The sequence below is a fragment of the Plutella xylostella genome, chromosome 9 (assembly GCF_932276165.1).
Source record: "Plutella xylostella chromosome 9, ilPluXylo3.1, whole genome shotgun sequence".
NCBI lineage: Eukaryota > Metazoa > Arthropoda > Insecta > Lepidoptera > Plutellidae > Plutella > Plutella xylostella.
This window is the reverse complement of record NC_063989.1, coordinates 2,333,177-2,354,642: the sequence shown is the minus strand read 5'-3', so window position 1 is coordinate 2,354,642 and position 21,466 is coordinate 2,333,177. Positions and strand designations below refer to the sequence as shown.

The 21,466-nt window shown below is 39.5% G+C and overlaps 1 protein-coding gene across 1 annotated transcript; it reads right to left on the bottom strand.

Annotated features, from left to right (window-relative positions):
* Nucleotides 1-1,791: 1,791 nt before the first annotated feature.
* LOC105384485 (probable E3 ubiquitin-protein ligase HERC4) lies at nucleotides 1,792-21,282 on the bottom strand. The gene is made up of 20 exons (XM_048623293.1): nucleotides 21,001-21,282; nucleotides 20,472-20,643; nucleotides 19,992-20,228; nucleotides 19,636-19,792; nucleotides 18,910-19,018; nucleotides 18,496-18,627; nucleotides 17,260-17,433; nucleotides 16,507-16,557; nucleotides 15,314-15,481; nucleotides 14,763-14,942; nucleotides 13,305-13,439; nucleotides 10,098-10,259; nucleotides 9,638-9,814; nucleotides 8,974-9,240; nucleotides 6,516-6,693; nucleotides 5,910-6,088; nucleotides 5,337-5,528; nucleotides 3,947-4,089; nucleotides 2,584-2,692; nucleotides 1,792-2,403 (listed from the first exon to the last, which is right to left on the bottom strand). The coding sequence occupies exons 1-20, from the start codon at nucleotides 21,064-21,066 to the stop codon at nucleotides 2,251-2,253; spliced, it is 3,141 nt and encodes a 1,046-aa protein (XP_048479250.1). The 5' UTR covers nucleotides 21,067-21,282; the 3' UTR covers nucleotides 1,792-2,250.
* Nucleotides 21,283-21,466: the final 184 nt, after the last annotated feature.

Genomic DNA, 21,466 nt, shown 5'->3' with positions numbered 1-21,466 from the left:
ACGCTTATTTCTTTCAGCTTTCAGCCAATATAGCAGATACATAAAAAAACTGCAACGTGTCTTGGAGTGAAGTGATCTTACGTGTTCCAGTTTAAAACAGTGAAAGTGATCGTAACAATAGAAAGTAGCACGTCATGTCATGTCATAGAATATTAAGAAATCAAAATCAATCGTAAATATGAAAATAATTATATTTTCATTGTACATTTTACATTATAAATTACCGTACGTACCGTAGCAGGCAGTTGCAGAATGATAAATGCTTCGATACAATAAAAACCAACATAATATTAGTTATGTTAAAACAACCTAGCAAAACTAAATACATCCCGATCTAGGTAAGTATATACATATATGTAAAATCAAATTTAACAATCGTGCAAATTTTCGAAATTTATCTTAAAATCGGTTTATTAATCATGGACTGTTCTAACAGTAATTATAAAAAGAGTATCGATTATTTATTAATAACATATTATGTACCCATACCCATAATATCACAGAAGCAATAAGTAATATAATAAATTACAATCGATCGTATTTATGGCAAAAATCACTACCGAATTGAACAATATAATATTTTGATTTACTTTAGGAACACTGAAATCTTGATATAATGCATAGTTGCATACTGTATAGTTACTGTTATTATTATGAATAGAACTTTTATACATGAAATATTCAATTTCTAAAGTTACATCTTGAATCACATAAAATGGCCGATTCTGAGGCAGCGGACTTTAATTTTCAGTTATTCAAAACTTTATTTTATGTTATAAATTTAATCTTATGATTAGTATATTTTCTATTCGATAGGAAATTTAAGATTTGTCACTTCAGAATCATGCCTAATATGAAGTAATTTATTGCCCTGACTGATATTTATCTCTATATACTAGTGACATACAAAGATACTTTTATCTGAATAACAATGAGTATAAAATTATAAGTCCTTTTGGTATTTTATATTAAAATAGTATTCAAACAAAATATGCTAAATAGGTACAAAATAACCCTATAACACAGTTGGTAACCTTCAAGACCGAAATAAAAGACATAAGTATTAAACTGAAAATAAAAAATGATTACTAAATGCAAGTTACAACAAAAATTCAACAAATATAATATTTGATACATTTAAATGAGTGCCTAGTGGGGGTTGTAACAAGTAAGAATTGAAAACTAAAAGCGAATTTGTATGGCGCGGCAGAGTCGCCACCTAGAGCACAAGGCTGATTTTATTGATAATAACGGCAAGGCACTAGACGTGTCCAGTTTCTGTACACGAGATAACGAACTAACTATTCATAAAATTTCAATCCAATGATTTGATCATGTCAAGCACTTGCAAAATCACATACCTAAGTACTTTTTGCCTTTCCAATAAAAGCAAATGAGTCTACAAATTCAATATTAACTTACTGTATACTGTGAAAATGTTGAAAATTTGTTAGTTTTATTTAAGTCTTACATAATTTTATAACTTTAAGTTTACTTCTTGTCTGTGGTAAGTAATTTAAATTAAGGCCCAAGTTAGTGCTTTATTACATCAGTAGGTAAACCATCGCTTTTGTTATTCTATACTTTAAGCTAAAGCCAATCAGTTTGAGCAATGCTTATTGCGTGAACACTCCAACAAGACATCTATTTTATTACCAAAATCACATAATATTATCATACTAGCTGTGTTTGTCTGGATAGACATTATGCATTTTTTTTTAAATATAATAACTAATAGAGAACTGGCGCGAAAGCAGGGCCAGTCAACCTCAGAATATGAGTAGTTGAGTACAAATTATCATTAAAACTGTATTATTTGTTAACCAACAAATCGAGGGTTCATGCTTATGCAAGCTGGGGAAGAAAACCAAGTGAAACTTTGGCAGCACTATCGAGTCTGCCTTTCAGGTTCTGACCAATTAGAATTGGGGAATCGGGCCTACTCGACAGTGGCGACATCTGGAATAAGCTTCACCATTATTACATCCCCAACGGGTAGCTTACAGTGACTCGCTAACACAAGATAGCCACCCTCAGTTATTTTAGCCGTAGATTGACCCTAGAAACCAAATTTCCTCACGATGGATTCCTCCACTTTCACATCACTTTACTCCAGGGTTTGCCAACTTGATTTGACCATCGACCTACTTTGATAATAAATAGATGAAACAGCTCAGTAAAAAGTGATTGTTAACGAACGACTGGACTAACCACCCTTGGCCATTCCTGCTTCACACATACAGGGTGTTGCTAAACTAGCGAGAACCCCTGCGTCTGCTGTATGGCCTGCAGTAGGTAGTACTTGAGTCGCTCCTTGGTCTTGTATCGAGGCAGGTCCAGTAGATTGAAGCACGTGTGAGCCACGGGGAAGTAGCGGTCGTCGGCTACTGGCTGGATTCTTATCTGTTGAGGAAAAAGTAACTAGATTTAATAAAGGAACTAGAATTATAATTTCAGTATTCCTTCATATTATTATTTGACTGGGAATGGGCAAAAGCATTTGATATTACTTTAATTATACTTTATTAACTTATCAAAATGATGAGAAATGATCTGTACCGGTCAAAATTCACAACAACATACCTTGATTTCCTTCATGCCCTGTATGGGAACCCGGTCGCTGCCCGTCAGGAACAGCAGGAACTTCTTCTTGTCCTCAAGAGGAAGCTCGTGGAACACCTCCCAGAACCATCTGGAATAAAATTACAAAAGTTTAGTTCACAATTGCAACCATCAGATGGCGCTGAAGCGGGATTCGCAGTATCGAAAATTACTGTTAATCTCTATCTATTGAAAAATAAGAGCTTTAAAAAATAAAGGGTTTCGATAGCGGTGAGCGGTGCGGTCATATAAATATGCTAGATTATTGTCTATATAAACAGAATGGCGCTATTTCCTAAAGAGCGTTTACGCTGTATTACGGCACAGATATTTTCAAACACTAGGCATCCAGCTGCTCTGCCCTATTTGCTGTCGGATAACCATGTGTGAGATGTCCCCACATATTATTATTATTATCACCAGTCCAGTCCAGTCCTTGGGCCGACATTGTATATTATTTATACCAGTGATGTTCCTGTGTCAGAAACAGTGATGACTGCAACATTTGCAGACGATACTGCTGTACTTGCTTCAAGTGATAGTCCAGAGCAAGCATCAGCGACCTTGCAAACACACCTCAACAAGATACATGATTGGATGAAGTGTTGGAAGATCAAGGCTAGTGCAGCAAAATCCAATCATATAACTTTCACCCTAAGAAGGAAAGATTGTCCGCAGGTCAAATTTGGGAATGAGCGATTACCACATAAAGATACAGTGAAGTACCTAGGGTTTCACCTTGACCGGAGGCAAACTTGGAAAAAGCACATCCAGAAAAAACGCGATGAGCTGAACTACCGTTTTAGATCACTCCAATGGCTGCTCGGCCCGCAGTCAAGACTGTCACTAAACAATAAAATGCTTATTTACAAATCCATTTTAAAACCCGTCTGGACTTATGGTATACAGTTGTGGGGTACGGCAAAAAACAGCAACATTGAAATACTGCAAAGATTCCAAAATAATGCACTGAGGACCATAGCAAGAGCTCCCTGGTTTACAAAAACTGATGAAATACATGCTTACCTAGAAATACCTACTGTGAAAGAGGAAGTTAAGCATCTCACAAAAGCCTACAGAGACAGGGTAACAAATCATGAAAATGAGCTGGCGCGATGTCTAACACAGACAGAAATGACCCGTCGCCTTAAACGAAGCCACATCTGGGACAATTATTCAGTTGAATAAAACTGAATAAATTTTAATGAAGGACAGCCTATCAATGGAGAGGCCAGTTCTGCAAGTCACTCTACCGCTCAAAAGAACTGCTTATGGTCCAACGACTGATCGCATGTTAGAACAATCAAGGAACAAAAAAAAAAATTATCACCAGTACAATACACACCTGACTTGCGGGTCGGTGCTGCTATAGCCCGCCTTGTACTCGGCGCGCGCCTCGAACTGCTCCCAGTCGTACTGCGCGTGCCCGATCACCGCCGACATTAGTTCGTGCGAACGGAACAGCTTGATTATGCGGCCGCCGCATACCTGCAAGGGAATAGAATATTTTAAACATGATATAAACATGTGAGAGGGTCGAATATAAAGTGAGAAGGCGCTTCACTTCGGGCCATTGCTCCCTCAGTGTAAATTGGGAATTACTTTAGTAAGTAAAAATATACAGAAGAAAAATACAACAGACAGCCTCTCAGCTATCTCAAATAAACACTCTTCTGTCCCCGCTGCACGGGTCAGTCATCAACGTCACAATATCGCGATTCGTCATAAATACGCAGCACAAGGAACGCAGGGACACGAGTCTTTATTTAAAATACAGCCCGTGAATTTCAAACAAACTCCCACCTTCTGAAACCCCTGATTGAACGCCTTGAACTGGTTCTCGACGGACTTGTTGAGCAAGAAGTCCACGTACAGCTCCACGTACTGCTGCTTGTTCTCGCGTGTGACCGGCAGCGCCTCCCGCCCGAGTTGAGCGGGGGCACCTGGATCTGGTCGAAGACTCTCACCTCGGAGATTAATGCTGACCTAGGTCTAGTGTTTGTTATAGACACGCTAAGAAGAAGCCGTCGCGTTGTCACGTGTTGAAAGGATTGGGCAGCTATAATAGCGCTGGACGCACATAAATACAGTTTTTTATGTTATTTAAGGAGACCTTGGTGCACCCATCCAGTGGCTGTGTGGTGCCATAGCATATTCATAGACATCAGCCGTTTTCAGTAAAGTAATAGTTTATGCTGGTTACTATAGCCCTTTTAAGCTGACAAAGCCAATTTAGCTACCACTCGTAAATCAAAATCCATACACCATAAAAACTCTCACCTTCTGGAACCCCTGATTGAACGCCTTGAACTGGTTCTCCACAGACTTGTTCAGCAAGAAGTCCACATACAGCTCCACATATTCTTCCTTATTCTCATGCGTTACTAGGAGTCCCTCCCCGCCCTCCTTGAGCGGGTGCACCTGGATCTGGGCGAAGACTACCGCCTCGGAGACTAATGCTAGTTCAGGTCTAGTGTTTGTTATAGACACGCTAAGAAGAAGCCGTCGCGTTGTCACGTGTTGTAAGGATTGGGCAGTCAGAATAGCGCCCGACGTACATAACTACAGTTTTTTTTATTTCATTTAAGGAGGCATTTTCATAAAAATCTACCGTTTTAGTCGCGATGCAAGGTATAATACTGCTTATGCTAAATACTAAACCTTTTCAGCTTATGTACAAAACTGCTTCTGCTATACATAGTTAATCAAAATACATACACCAAACAAACTCTCACCTTCTGAAACCCCTGATTGAACGCCTTGAACTGGTTCTCCACAGACTTGTTGAGCAAGAAGTCCACGTACAGCTCCACGTACTCTTCCTTATTCTCATGGGTCACTGGGAGCGCCTCCCCGCCCTCTTTCAGTGGGTGCACCTGGATCTGGTCGAAGACCACCGTGTTCACTGCGAAGCACAGGCTGAATACCTGCAGAAGGGAGGTAAGGTTATTGGGGTACTGTTGAGATTAGATTACGTAAGGTAGAGTAGAAATATTAGAACACATTAGAAAGCAAAATATATTATGTTTATACAGCGTAACGCCTTGTACATTCTTTGAAAAGGAGAAGACCTCAACATATTTAAACTTCTGGAAATGTGGATTGTCGAATGTTAAATAATTATAATTTAAGGTTAGGATTAGGAATGAGCTCATATTTAAAAGCTGATTCGATATTCACCGGTCACAAAAAACACTTTTTATCCATTCTAAAGCTCAATGCGACAGAAACAAACCATCGCACACAGAAAACAGTCGTCTTATTAGCATGGGACAAATAAGTTAACTAGTTACTAGTAGTTAACTTACCTCTTCAACATCATCCTCAGTATAATCCAACAAGCTCTTCAAACTGTTAGCCAGCGTTGGATAAAGATCCGTAAGATCGTCCAACATCACCGACTCTCCCAGCAGTTTCTTGTACAGCACTAGCGGGAACGGCACGTAGATGATGATGGAGTTGTATATCGCCAGCCCGTATATTGCACCTGCGGATGGAAAATAAGGGATTTTGGTAAAAAATATGAGTAAGCTTAGTTTTTTTATTAACTAAGAAATAAGTTGTAATATATTTCTGGCGTATGACCCTTTAGTTGAATGTCTAACATGATTATTATTTTAATCTGTGTTCTGACTAGATCTAATTTTTATTGAACAAGGTGACGACGGTAATTAAATGATCAAATTGGCGAGGCAATCAACCAATCACCACCGATCACACTACCATTGCATTCTAAATTAACTTTATACCTTATACACCATAATAAGCTACAAAACTCACCAATCAGATAGTAGTTACATAACATATGGTCAAGTACATATTATTATTTATAACGTCATTCTCAAACGGATTGATCGGGTACATCTTAAATTCAACTGCATATAATATGATACACCATAAGCTACAAAACTCACCAATCAGATAGTACATGACGTCATCCTCGAACGGATTATTCGAGAACCAGATCATGTGCGTCTCGTCGCTCTGCTGGAACATGCCGTACACCGGGTCGAATATCTCCTTCAGCAGGAGCAAGAAGAACTCCTTGCGGACCCCGCCGGCGTCTTCCGCTTCTTCGTTCACGAACTCTACCTGGGGAGTGGTTGAATTTTCGTTATGTTGTGAGGGTGAAGTTTTATCAGTGAACTTTCTGAAGGTACATACACCAGGGTCATACACCTGGCTTCTAAACTGACCCAGTTTAGGGTCAATTCAGACGTACCACAACCACACCACAGCCTCAACCAAACCACAACCACGCCGTGTGGTCGGGCGTATATTTTGTATTGAAAATGAATAATCCAATTCACACGTGCCACATTTTGCCGTTGTTATCGACCACCTGTGTAATACGACCACATCGCAACCACATCGCGTCGGCAGCCGGCGGCGGCACCGCGGCCACCTGTTCTCCGTATTAACTGCACACGACGACGTGGTTACCACATCGCAACGACAGCGACAACGCAACCACATCGACATTTTGTCGCTGCCACAACGCAACTGCAAAAAGCCGCTGCCACACTATTCACACGTAACCACAGCTTGACCACATTATGTCGCTGCGACGTGGTGTGGTTGTAGTACGTGTCTACTGGGAAGAAGATCATACTAAAACTGCCATTTATTATGCCAAAATATTATAGAAGCATTTGAAAACACTATTATGTTCACTCCATTACTTAGACCAGTGTTTTTCAACCTGTGGGTCGCGACCCCCTGGGGGGTCGCGAAGCTTCTGTAAGGGGGTCACCAAAGGGAGAAAAAACTGGGTACTTTAGTTAAAAAAATCAATAAAGACTGCATCAATTTATTAAGCAAGACTCTTACTTTAAAAATACTTTAATTTTTTCCTAAAGGCGAAAGTTGAGCTTGATTTTTATTAATTAAATAATCCCATCGTGGATCTGTTTTAGTACAATAAACCACCACACAGTAAGGCAGATTATACAGAAGCCTGAAGAGTATAATCAATTAATCATCCTCTGTATCTAGCATTTGTATGAAAACGTCTTCAACTCCATCGAGACCTGGGCAAATTTGGAAGCGTTGCAGAGATTTTAAATCGACTGGCGCTATATCGAGGTGTTGAGGAGTCACAAGACAAGACCTACCCAACTGCAACGAGGAGTGCGACAGGGGGATGTGATATCTCCGAAACTGTTCACCAATGCATTGAAAGATGTCTTGACATGGCATACGTATAAATGGCGAGTACATGTCACACCTCCGCTTCGCGGACGACATCGTTACTATGGCAAAATCTCTACAGGAACTCATCTGGATGCTGGAAGTGGCCTAAATGCTGCTTCCCAACGTGTAGGCTTCGGGGTATAATCTTGGTCAAGATGAAAGTCATGTACTATGCTCACATCGAACCGGAGCCGGTGATCGTTGGTGGGGAATCGAAGTTGTGTAAGAATATGTCTACCTTGGGCAGACTATTCGAGGCAGAAGCAACTTCGACACGGAGGCTGCTTCGACAACTGGGATGGGCTACATTCGGGAAACTTCGTCACATATTCTCCTTGGCCATCCCTCAGAGCCTGAAGACAAAAGATTTCAACCAGTGCGTCCTACCAGTGATGACGTATGGTGCAGAGACATGGGCACTGACGGTAGGACTGGTCCACCGATTCATAGTCGCTCAGAGTGCTATGCAGAGAGCTATGCTTGGGGTTTCTCTGATAAATCAAGCTGAAGTGGTACTGTGCTGGTCATATCTGCCGATGAACCGATAACCGTTGGGGTAAACGAGTTCTCGAGTAGAGACCACGAATAGGCAAACGTAGCGTGGGAGGCCTTCCTGCCTGGTTCAAAGACCTGTATACTAGTTATTTCCTCTTTTTCATTTTCACTTCACCCTTGAAAACTTTTATTCAAGATATTTAAATACGCAAAAAATTCAGAAAGAAAAAGCTAATTTCGCAATGGCATTAGTCATACGTATGGACCGTATGGCCACAGCCACACGTATCCGATGTAAGTAATTGTAAAATAATGTGTTTTTTAATCCGATAAGTATATTTATGTACTTCGAATCCAAATCATGGAGACCATAAATACGTCGTATGGAAAGAATATTGGGAATACTGTAACATAAACATACATGTTACATACCTACATGATAAAAACCGAAAGGGTCAAGGGTGTCGCGAAATATTTTTTAATACCAGGGGGGTCGCATCATTAAAAAGGTTGAAAAACACTGACTTAGACAATAAATAAGACACACCACGCTAAACGCAGTCAAGGCTGTAAAACGCCTTATATGCCATATGCCTACCATTGTAAAAACACATTAAACTTTTTTTTATAGCAATACATTACAAATTACCAGCAATATTATAAAAGGAAAAAAATAAATCTTACCCTCAAAGGCTTCTTCAACTGCGAGCTGTCATGACTGCTAATCTGCGCTACCGTATCCCTCACTATATGATTCCTCGACACCGTCAGATTCAAGAACTGGTCTCTATGGTACTCGTACGAAGGGTCAAACACGAGTCGGGTGATTATCTGCGTGGCGGCGCGGTTGATAGCCATCTGCATCTGCAGTTGTTGGTCCACTTTGAGTAGCAGAGACTTGCATTGGACGTCGAATAGGAAGGCGTAGTTGCACATGTGCGGGTGGCGGGACTGTGGACAAAATTAAATAAAAACTGTATGTAAATCTTGTGTGAAATATAGGTTCCGGTGATTCTAATTTTATAATTTGCGGGGGACAGGGGTGTTAGTTTTTTTTCATGGGACTTCCGGATTCAAAAACTTCTACATACTTATAATCTATACCTTGTTTCACGGGGAAAGACATCTGACAGGACCCTTACTACATTCGAATAAGGGTAGTTTTTGTTTGTATCAGATGTCTTTCCCCGTGAAACAAGGTATAGGGTGTCAGCTTCCTATATACCAAATGTCCTCAGAATGACTACAGCCGTTTACCCGTGAAAGAGTACTCGTAGCAAACTAGTAGTAGTAGGACTATTTATTGTTATTACGGATTATTTAATTATTTATCGTTATAAACACTTACATCTTGATCCGACAGCCAGTTAATATAATCCGTAGCTAGATCCACGTGGCTGCTGAGGTCCTCGATGTAGAAACACTCGGCCGGGATCTTCGGCTTCTTGGGGTTCGTGAAGTTGATCTTGTTTAGTTGCGTCAGGGTGTTCAGGATCTGGATTATGCTGTGGTTGAAGTACAGTTTCTGTAACGAGAAATGAGGTAATTTTAATTAGATAATTATTATTATTAAGTTTTAAATATACTTAGTCCTTATTAACGCATTCATAAGACACAATCACAAACCTTACAAGCCCTGACATCATCAGTTAATATACGATCCATAAGTCCCATGAAACAAGCGATTGTTAATTTTTAATGCACTACAATAGGGACCCTATCAGGAGATTCTATAGACAGAACAATATATAGCAACCCAATTTTCCGCAGCACAAAAGCAGTTATTATCCCGCACTCATAAAACTCACCTTATTAGCCCTAACAGAGGGCTGCATGAGCTCATACACGATGACGCTCTTGAAGATGTCCACCAACATCTCGAAGTAGTCTGTCGCTTGCGCCTGCCACCAGAGCGTGACTATGCGCTGCGGGTAGGTGGATAGCCTGTTGAATGCTTCTGCGAACGGGCCCTGGGGGAATAGAAATGGTGGAGAGTTGTTTGTGTAGAAGATGTGCCTATAGATGGCGTTATGCCTAGTGTCTGAAACAGTGGCGGCTGCACCTCAAGTGCGCCCGTGCAACGCACTACCATTTAAAAACCTTCTAAATATGTACCTTCCTTCTTCCTATACCATACTAGATACGTATAAAAAAAAACTTCACAAAAAATACCAATATAACAACCGTAATACCTACCCTAAACAGAAATTACATAAATCTGATTATCGTTACGAGTTAAATTAAATCGAGCTAGCCTATTTTGATTTCTACTGCGAAAGAATTAGATCTTATTTTTGCTTGAACAAAAACCGCCTCGTGCGCTCGGATTGTCGCACGGAGCGAGCTCCTACATGTAGTATGAAACAGGATGGAAATCGCCCGGCGCGTGAGACGGAAGATGCTCAGTACAAACTGTATGCAGTTCTAGGATAAATTCGTGCGCCGCACGCGGCCGGAAATTGCCGAAATAATACGAATGACGCCACGGGACTCGGGCTCGGGAGGCGCGGGCGGTGGCCTTGACCGGTGGCGTGACCTACGAACGATGCACTTGTCATGTCATTGATGTCATTGTCAGTTTCACCTTTCGCGCGCGAATACGTAATTAATTTGCTAATTACTTATTAACTAAGAAAGTAGTAAAGATTTCGTGAGTGTGTATGTGTGTGCGTGAGTGAAAATGAGTGCAAAATACAATATTGACTTCATAAAAAGCAATAGGACATTGCAAAATAGACTGGACATTAAATCTGCTGGGCCGCCTCGGCCTTTAGTGCAAAACAAAAAACCGGCCAAGTGCGAGTCGGGCTCGCGCACAAAGGGTTCCGTAGTTAAATCAACCTATCTCAAAAACTATAAGAGATACTTTGATCAAACCAAAAATCGTTGAAAGAGTTAATTAGCATGCATCACCTCTATTTTTTTTAGAATTTTATACCCCGTAGTTATAAAAATAGAGGGGAGGGGACATACTTTTTACGACTTTGAGAGCTGATATCTCAAAAACCGTTCACTTTAAGAAAAATGTTTTTTAGAAAACTTTATATCATTTTAAAAGACCTTTCCATTGATACCCCACACGGGTATGTACATCGAAAAAAAAATTTCATCCCTCAGTTACATGTATGGGGGGCCCCACCCCCAATTCTTTTTTTTACTATTTAGTGTCATATTTTTGTAGCGGTTCATACAACACATATTCCCATCAAATTTCATCACTGTAGTACTTATAGTTTCCGAGTAAATCGGCTGTGACAGACGGACAGACGGACAGACGGACAGACGGACATGACGAAACTATAAGGGTTCCGTTTTTGCCATTTTGGCTACGGAACCCTAAAAACTTATAAGTACCTACCTGAATTTTCAAAAGTGAAATGTTCAATAAAAAGAAATGGTTATGTGGATGTGAGAGACTAAATGCTTTATTTTGCTTTCCGTGTGTTGTTTTCGTTTCGGCGGAGAAGCTATTTCGCGTCAATAATAATAAGGTAAAATATACCTACTTATAATTTTTTTACTTCTAAGGGTGAATTCGTCCAAACATCACGTTACACGAGAATAACTATACCGGGATTAAAATTATACGCGAGTAAGGGTGAATTCGTCCAAACATCACGTTACACGAGAATAACTATACCGGGATTAAAATTATACGCGAGTAAATATCTAGGATAACTACATTTGCATTCTACCAAGTTATACCATGATTAAATTGAATGAACGAGGAACGAAACTGTAATGCAACTAAAATAAAAATAGCTGCGTTTCAAAGCATGCAATAGAAATGACATGCCAACTTAGTTTGAATGGATTATAAAAGTATGAAATTGTTTATGTTTTAAAATTTTATTCGCTGTTGTTATTCTGAGACTTTGCCTTTTAACGTACTTTTGTTTATGTTTTGACAGATGTGTTTATATGTCATTATGACGGTTTTCTAATCAGCTGATGTGCTGCCGCCATTACAAAATTACTCTCGGATAAGCTCGTTACACGGTCAATTTTGGCGGTATAACATTTTATTCTTGGGATAAGCTAGTTATCTTGTTTTCAGGTTTGGTAGAATGCAAAATCTGCTTACTCGCGAGTAACTGGTAGTTTACTCGTGAGTAAATAGTTACTCGACGTTGACCGAATCCGCCCTAAATATCTAGGATAAGTACATTTGCATTCTACCAAGTTATACCATGATTAAATTGAATGAACGAGGAACGAAACTGTAATGCAACTAAAATAAAAATAGCTGCGTTTCAAAGCATGCAATAGAAATGACATGCCAACTTAGTTTGAATGGATTATAAAAGTATGAAATTGTTTATGTTTTAAAATTTTATTCGCTGTTGTTATTCTGAGACTTTGCCTTTTAACGTACTTTTGTTTATGTTTTGACAGATGTGTTTATATGTCATTATGACGGTTTTCTAATCAGCTGATGTGCTGCCGCCATTACAAAATTACTCTCGGATAAGCTCGTTACACGGTCAATTTTGGCGGTATAACATTTTATTCTTGGGATAAGCTAGTTATCTTGTTTTCAGGTTTGGTAGAATGCAAAATCTGCTTACTCGCGAGTAACTGGTAGTTTACTCGTGAGTAAATAGTTACTCGACGTTGGCCGAATCCGCCCTAATTGTAATAGTTAATCTATTTTTCTCCAAAAAATTACTAAAAACAAAGTGCACCACCGGGTATCTGAGGCACCAGCCGCCACTGGTCTGAAATAAATGTATTTGTAAAGAATAGATAATATAAGGGGAATTATGGTTCTCGTAACGATCAACTAATAGGTTGCTGCTAGATTGTCCGCGTAGAAAGTAGCGCCACAGCATTTTGTCTACATGCCCAAGGTCTGTTTGTTAATACGATTGCAGGTTTTCTGTCTGAATTCGAGAATGTAGGAAAGTAAAAAAAGTAAAACATCTTACATACCATAGAAGTATGGAACTCTACTTAATATGAAGAAAAGGCATGTAAAGACATCTGATAATAACTATGATGAAATAGGACATTACCTGTAACTCCGGATGCCGCCGTGGGTTCCTCATCTCGTGGTACAGCGGCAGGGTCAGGAATATCCGCAGAGCCTCCGCGTCAGGGGGCGACACTTTCACCTTCTTTATTATGTTCTCTGTGAGGTGGCTGAAGATCTGAAATTAAGGTGTAAATTTTAGTAGCCATATAGTAAATCTGGTTTACAGTTTATAAATCTATTTTATATTTTGTCTCATGTAGAGTGATAATAAAATTAAAATGCCACCATCATCGTAATCATCCGCCGCTGGACATAATAATATGCCTCTCTCTCTCTATCACCCTCTTACCAGCTAAATGTCTGTTGTCTGGCCGTCGGTTCAGCGGGTCGGAGGGCGTTAAAAGATACGCTAAAAAACCTCAGCATATTGACTGCATTATCATCATCAAGGTACAGTGAAACTATAAAGTCCTGAAATTAATGTTTGAGGAACTAAAATTTTCAGGAGCCTGGCACCATTAGAAAAGAAACATAAAAGTCATATCAATTGTTTATGTCAATAGGCGGTTGGCTGTTTTTTTGAATTTTCTTATTTATTATAAGGATAATCTAGATAAAAGCAACAATTTACGCTTGGTTGCAATTAGGAAGATGAAGAAAAATATTCGTAGTCAAGCTAGTGAAGTTATTTATCGAGTTTTAATACAATGTTTAGCGGAACATCAAGCTGGACACATTTTGTCGAATTTGGACGATGTTTACGCTCGTACAGCGTCTATGACGGGTTTGTAGCATTGTACAAATTGTAATAACTCATTTTTTATTAGTACCAACGCTTCATTTATCGATAAACCTAGGTTTAGAGCCCAAGTCGAACATTGTTTACATACCACTGATTGTAGGTTTCATCTGGTTTCAGTTGAGTCAAACCTTAACATTTTGATACTTGAAGATATATGTTTGTTTACTTAATAAATTGACATTGTGTGAATTTGGGGGGCATTATGTAACTCAAAAAGATTTTTTTATTTTATAGTTATATCGGACCAGCGTGCCAAAGAGGGCAAAATATGGAATATTTCTAACTCCTGGAAGAAAGAGAACTGGCCGTCCAAAAAGAGAAATTGATGTCTTTACTATGTGTGCCCTTCGTCTTCTGTAGATCCAGTTTTTTTGATACAGTTGTCGTGACGTTATCTAAATAAATATTTATTGGTTTCACTATTAGCCTTCATATTAACACCTTCTAGCTTGTATAAGAGCTTTTTTGTGGATGGTAAGTTGTTTTTAAAAAACATAAATAGTTAGGAAGTTAACTGGCAAAATTTCAAGTATCAAAGTCAGTTATGTTTCGCTATATAGGGTTGCTACATGAAAGATAACAGTGCCCTCATTAAATTTCAGGACTTTATAGTTTCACTGTATATACCCCTATTACCCCTATACTTATATCTGTATAGTGTGTATAGGTACAGTATGAGATAATATACAAACTCACAAGTTCCTTAACCGACTGGTTGTCGCATCTGCTGATAGTCTCGAAGGCTTCGGCGGCTCGCTTCAGGTTCACCCCCGGCACTTTAGTGTTGCATCCGTAGTGGGCGTTGTCCGCGAGCAGGAACGAGCCGTTGAGGCAGGATATCGAGCCGAGAACGGTTTCTAGGTAGGCTAGGAGGTCCTGGGAATTGTGATAATGATTTTAGAATTAAGTCCACCTGATCGTACATAATTACTTTTGTATATTGTGCAATAAAATAATAAATAAATAGGTAAGAAAATAAAAACGTGTAAAATTAAACACAGACTGACTGTGTTAAAAGCTCCGGTCAATAATAAAATAAGTGGCAGAAATGCATATACCTAGCATTAATGCCAGTATGCAGCTTTAAAGTTAAATCTAATCGAACCGCTCTGTATAGATCAACAAATCCGACCCTAAATAAGGATAAGGCAAGGAAAAAGAAGAAGGAGGTCTCAAATACCAACACATTGAATTTTAATAAAAAAAAAACTAACATATTCTTACCTAAAGTTTTTAAAGCTACCAACCTGATTAACAACATCATCGTCTTTAAACACCTCAGCCGCGGCCAGCCTCGGCACGGTTAGCGTGACGATCTGCTTGTGCAGCTCCACGGCCGGGTCGGCGGTGGTGATGAGGAAGCTGTGGTCCGCACCGGCGAACAGACGGAGCTGCGAGCTCGGCACGTCTGGGAACTGTGGCGGGCGAGGGGTTAATGGTGATGGCAGGCGAGGGGTGTCCAGTGCCAACGTCTTAATGTCACAGCACGTATAAACGTAAGTAAAGCCTTTCTTTTCTTCTGTCAAAAAGAAAGTCGATTCGTTTACGTTACGTTTAGGTATATGTGCTGTGTGACCTTAGGGGTGATACTTCGCGGTGGGTAATAGAAATTTGATAAGTAGTTTATTTAATATGGCTGACTGAAAATGTGGGTCGGGTCGCAATTCTTGAGCTTCATCACATTATTAATAACGATGGCAGTGGACAACAGCTGTAAAGTTTATGTTTCGAGGATGGACGAATAAATTGAACTTACAGAAGTTGAATAATAACATTAAAGCAATCAGCATGCATGACTAATATTGACTAAATACTAAAAGCAATCCAAAACTTAATCGATTGATAGATTTCTTCATGTATTCTAATATACATAATTCTATTGGGATATTAAGCTAGGTACGTGTAAACAGAAAGCTGGGATCATAAAACCATTTGACTACTTACAAGGATTAATCTACGAGTCACCTGTGACTATGTCTACGCAATCATGCCAAAAATATCCATGATATAAAAGGATTTATGACCCAAACTTGCGCTAATCCTTTATTTAGAACTGTCAAAACCTCACAAGGAAGGACCGATACTCTCAGAGAGATTATTGATTGTTCTCAAGTCCGAAAGAGCGGAGGACCATACAGTAACATTCTAGTAGGGGGAAACATAGTCATTTTAGGTGCCCTTGGAAGTGCTGGGAGATGCGCGGGCGGAATGCGTCAAGACAAAGCTACGCTGTTGGTGCGATGCTGCTCGGCCGCTATTCGTCTATTGCAGCATTGACGCTCTCTTATCATTCGTCCGTTCACATACTTCGTTCACGCATGCGCAGATGGCCACAGATTTGATGAACTCTCTATCAGTCAGTGATCTCAGTGTAATTTTTGGACGAGGTATGTCAGGTTTTGACAGTTCCAAATGGTGTTAAGCCTGAAGGGATGCTGACATGGATGGCTGGGGCGGGCGTGCTCGTGCTACTCTTGAATCTCTTCCTCGGCTAGACAGGGACAAAGTTTTCAAACATAAATACTCAAACTCCATTCATTTCATACTAATATACACCGCAACGCTTCGTACTAAAAGAACTAAAATGTCTAAGAAGCTCAACAAAAGTTTAGTTTACAAGTTCATGTGCACATAATGCAAAATAAATACGATAAAAATCATCTAAGTTTAACAACAAAAACTAAAGAGTGAACTACATATTAATATTCACCTGAAGTGCCTCAGGATCATCATCTGTCTGTTTCAAAACAGAAAATTACATTTCAATTCAATATTCATAGGTAATTTTTTTGAAATATTACTGATTTTTATTTTTTTAACCACACCGAAGCATATTTATAACACAACTGCATATTTTTTTTTAAAGTTATGAATACATTAACAAGTGGGACCACCATTTGCCCATATACCTATTTATAACGACCACCATTTTCAAATTATTTCTATAATATCAACACACCTCAAACTTTCTGTACCTCAACTATGAGGCTGTTTTAACAGCATGCGGATTTGATCACGCAAGCGGGATTGCCCGACACGCATTCATACAAGAATTAATTGTAACGCGTGGAATAAGCACGCGAGACACGGGAAAATAGCGTGTAATCCCGCGTCCGTGATGAAATCCGCATGCTGTTAAAAACAGCCTGAATGTTTATTTGTATAATCATGTATATTTCGAACACCAACTCACCGGCTCAGGCGCCGCATTGACCGGCGTGGGCACCAAGGCGACGGGCACGTGCGGACAGCCGAGCTGCCCCCTCGCGCCGTACCCGCAGGCCAACACCCGCGTCCCGACGAGGCACAGCAGGTGGCGCCGCCCGCACGCCACTTGCGACACTGTGCTGCCCATTAGCTCCATCACCTGGGGATACCGCCACATAATGTTAAGAAGTTGACTTTTGACGAGTAGAAATTACCTATAGGACTTCTTGGATACATAGTAGCATGTGCATACTATAACACTCAATAAAGACGTTTCTTTTAAAATTAGCGAAACGGTTGCTATGCTCGATCGCCAAAAGCAGCCTCGAGACCAAATAAGTGGCGTTCCATCATACTTACATAGGTGCAAAAAGAGCTTCCCCGTGTGAAGTATCAACTGTGCTTTAAATTTGTCATACAGCTGATAACATTATCTGACTGGCTACTCCACTCAGCACGCCGGAAAACGCTAGTCCTGGTCTAATATTTTCAGCAACATGCTAAGAAGAAACTTCAGTTATTCCTAAGGTTGTCAGTATACCAGTCCTCGCTGCACGGCACTGTTATCATCAATTCTCGTACCTTCCTGGGCACCAGCTCGTCCTTCTGCCCGCCGTGGCCGGTCTGGCCGTGCTCGCCGGCGCCGCAAGTGAACACGCCTCCGTCGAGGGTAAGGAACGCCGTGAAGTCTTCACCGCACGATATATATCAGCAGGGCGATCACGAAAAACAGAGCTAACGTATAGAATCGAATGCGAGTGCGACATCTGTCAATTCTATAGGTTAAAAGTGTTCAAAAGTGCTGTCAAGTTGACAATAGTCGCACTCGCATTCGATTCTATATTTTTCGTGATCGCAATGCAGATCTGGGTACAGAGCCTCTAGTACGGGTTTTGCTATTTACGAAAACGAAAAAAGTTTACGTTTTCTCCTGTCATCTGCATACATTATCTGTTAAAAGTTTCATGATAGTTTCCGCTATAGGCGCCACTTTGTATGTATGCAACAAAACGTAAACTTCTATAGTTTTCGACAAACTATCAAACCTGTGCTAGACCCTCAGGAGAGGGGTTAATTCCCTTACCTTCCTGGGCACCAGGTACTAGTCCAGCTCTACTATTTTCAGCGACACGCTAAGAAGAAGAAACTTCAGTGATTTCTAAGGTCGTCACTATTCTACACCTGTCTCCGCTGCACGGCACTGTTATGATCATTCGCCTACCTTCCTGGGCACCAGCTCGTCCTTCTGCCCGCCGTGGCCGGTCTGGCCGTGCTCGCCGGCGCCGCACGTGAACACGCCTCCGTCGAGGGTAAGGAACGCCGTGAAGTCTTCACCGCAGGATATGTGGCAGATCTGGGTATAAGGAAAATATTAGCTTAAATCGGTTATCGACCAACAAAGGCTGGCTGTGAGAAATTTCTAAGCCGCTTCGCTTTATCCTAAAAAAAGCTTTTCCGGTAGGAATAACGGGATTAAAAGTTCATATAAACCTTTCTCCTAAATAAATCTATCTATTTGAATAAATAAATTATGTAGTTTTAAAGATCTACTAAGAATATACAGGGTGTCCCTAAAGGTTACTTGGCTGGAAAGGACAGTGATAGGGTCAGTAGAAAAATAATGTACAGTATGTACCTTGGAATTCCTGAGTGTCTTCAAGTGAGTGGGATAGCAGCGGTTCTCTCTGTCCTGCAAGCCCAGCTGTCCATGAGTGTTCTTGCCCCAACCGAACACTGCGCCAGACCTGATGATATACAATATTAATTTATTGAATGCATAACAGAGGAATCATATTCACATATAGACTAGACTGTAATGCACAATAGGCGAGCCTTTTCTACCTTACACCTACACTATACCCATATAAAGGTTTTGATTGTGTTTGTAGTACGTATTTAATAGGCTCTGAAACTTACTGGACCAAATTCCAATTACTAGCATAAATTAATAACATAAGACATAAGTGAACCTAATCTTGCTCCTTTTTCATTTTTCACAATTTCAATGCAGGGGCATATAATGAAATCACTTATTCAGTCATTATTATAATGAATGTAGGGCAGTCTAACATTGGCCTTACACTATTGATGGTCAGACTACTGAAGCGTATCGGTTTTGTAATACTCATGCTCGTAATTCGTGCGCCGAAAGAGTTAAATTAATAAATAATAAAAATTTTAATTTCATATGTTTAACAAAAGAACTGCAATTTATATTCACAAAGGAAGTGGTTGGAGTTATCTGAATTTTGTCAGGATACTTGGTTAACCACACTATTTATGTTTGTCTAGTATAAACATGCTTTATCAACTATAAAAAAAATATATGTTTAAGCCAAGGGAATATCTAAACATAACTTACTTGGACAATGCAAAAGTATGATTACTCCCACAGACAATCAGTGCAATGGGCACTCCAACTAGGGATGTGATGGCCTGTGGTGTAGTCTCTTTACTGGTGACCGTACCAAGCCCACACTGCCCATGATTATTGGCACCCCAGGCATACAACTCGCCACCTGAAATAAACAAGATTATGGTTTTTATGCAAACAGTTAAACTTCCCTTATTTATTTTTTTATGTCACTCTAATAACTAATAAAATAACAGAAAATACATAATATACTTAATGAAAAATAGGCTGAATTATTGCCAAGGGAGATCTCTTACAGGCACCTTCATTCAGTTATAATCTTTATGGTAGAAAAAAATACTCACTATTAGTTAAAGCCACAGAGTGATATGATCCACAAGCAATTTGTATAACATTTCTTGCTGCTAAAAACTTTATAATTTTAGGTTTGTCTTGGCTATACGCTCCTAGGTTGCTTCCCAACTGCCCCATGCTATCTGAACCCCAACTGAATGGCTGGCCCCACTCATCTATGGCCATTGAGTGCTGAGTGCCGCATGCTATGGACGATATGTTGCAGCCTTTGAATGTTTCTACTAGACCTGAAAAAGACAAGAGTTATGTGTAAAAGAAAAGCATGTTCAAATGTCACATAATAATGTATATTGTGCAATGAAGAATAAATAAATAATTAACTCTGAAGTATTATTGTAAATGTAGTCAATATGGAAATACTCTTTTTTTATATACTTTTTTACATAATGTAAACACTTTATAGTTACATATTTGTGTTCACATTCAAGGAATTTGTCTGATTATTGTATCTAAATATTCCAATACCATACCTGGGTGCTTTCCTTCAGAGTTCTGGGCGCTCCTTCCGAGCTGCCCCACCTCATTGTTACCGCAGGAGTACAGGCGGCCCTGGCTCGTTAGGTACAGCACATGGAACTCTCCCGCCGACACCGACTTTATGTGACCACTCTCTTCCCATTTTGATAAGGTGGGCTTGATTACCTGTAATGTAATTAACGATATTTCGTCAGTGATTGTGGTGGTGTGTCTTAGTGCTGTCATCAGCTGACCCAATTAAATTTTAAATATGATGCAATTTTTGTGGTATATTTAAAATTGTTATGTTATTGTTTTTGTTAAATGCATCACATAGAATAAGGGTATCTTCATTCTAAGGATATATGTCCTCTAGTACATTAGTTCAGTATTTAAGAGCTATTATTGTTTTCATAGGTACTTTTATAACATCACAGCTCAGAGTCAAAACCTGAGGTACCTAAATATTTTAAAACATCACCACCATAATTAAAATGACATGTTTAAGAATTTCTGGGAAAGGAGTAGGTAAACCAAACTTACCAAGTCAATGTTATTGGGTCCTTCTATACAAAGTTCATGGTGTGTTGAATTACCCCAACAATACATTTTTAATTTCAATAAAATCCTACGGTTTATAACCTCTAAACTTATGACCAATCTAATTCTAACAGAGGTAGTTGAAGGTTCATGAGCTTGATTTGTTAATACAAACTAGGTAACTTTCACAATTATTTATGTATAAATTTTCATGTTTTTCTACAAAATTAAACATTTCTATCGAGAACAATCTTCATTCGGCTGTCAATCAAAAACTAAAATGACAGTGACAGATACCGTCTGAAAAAACGTCATCTGTCAAAATATAGCATGTAACAGTAGGTCTGAGAAAGTGAATAAGTTTGTCTATTCGATATAATAAATCGAAATCATACATTACAACCATATTAAACAACTCGTCACATCATTCTAAGATTTAAATAAAATTAAAACAGTAAATAAACGTAAA

Bases quoted from the DNA above. Each gene is read 5' to 3' on its own strand.
- LOC105384485 (XM_048623293.1), bottom strand. From the start codon at position 21,066: ATGTATTGTTGGGGTAATTCAACACACCATGAACTTTGTATAGAAGGA. The intron at 13,440-14,762 runs GTGAGTTTGTAT...CCTTAATTTCAG, and splicing joins ACCAGTCGGTTAAGGAACTT to ATCTTCAGCCACCTCACAGA. The intron at 9,815-10,097 runs GTGAGTTTTATG...TTCTCGTTACAG, and splicing joins CCTCTGTTAGGGCTAATAAG to AAACTGTACTTCAACCACAG.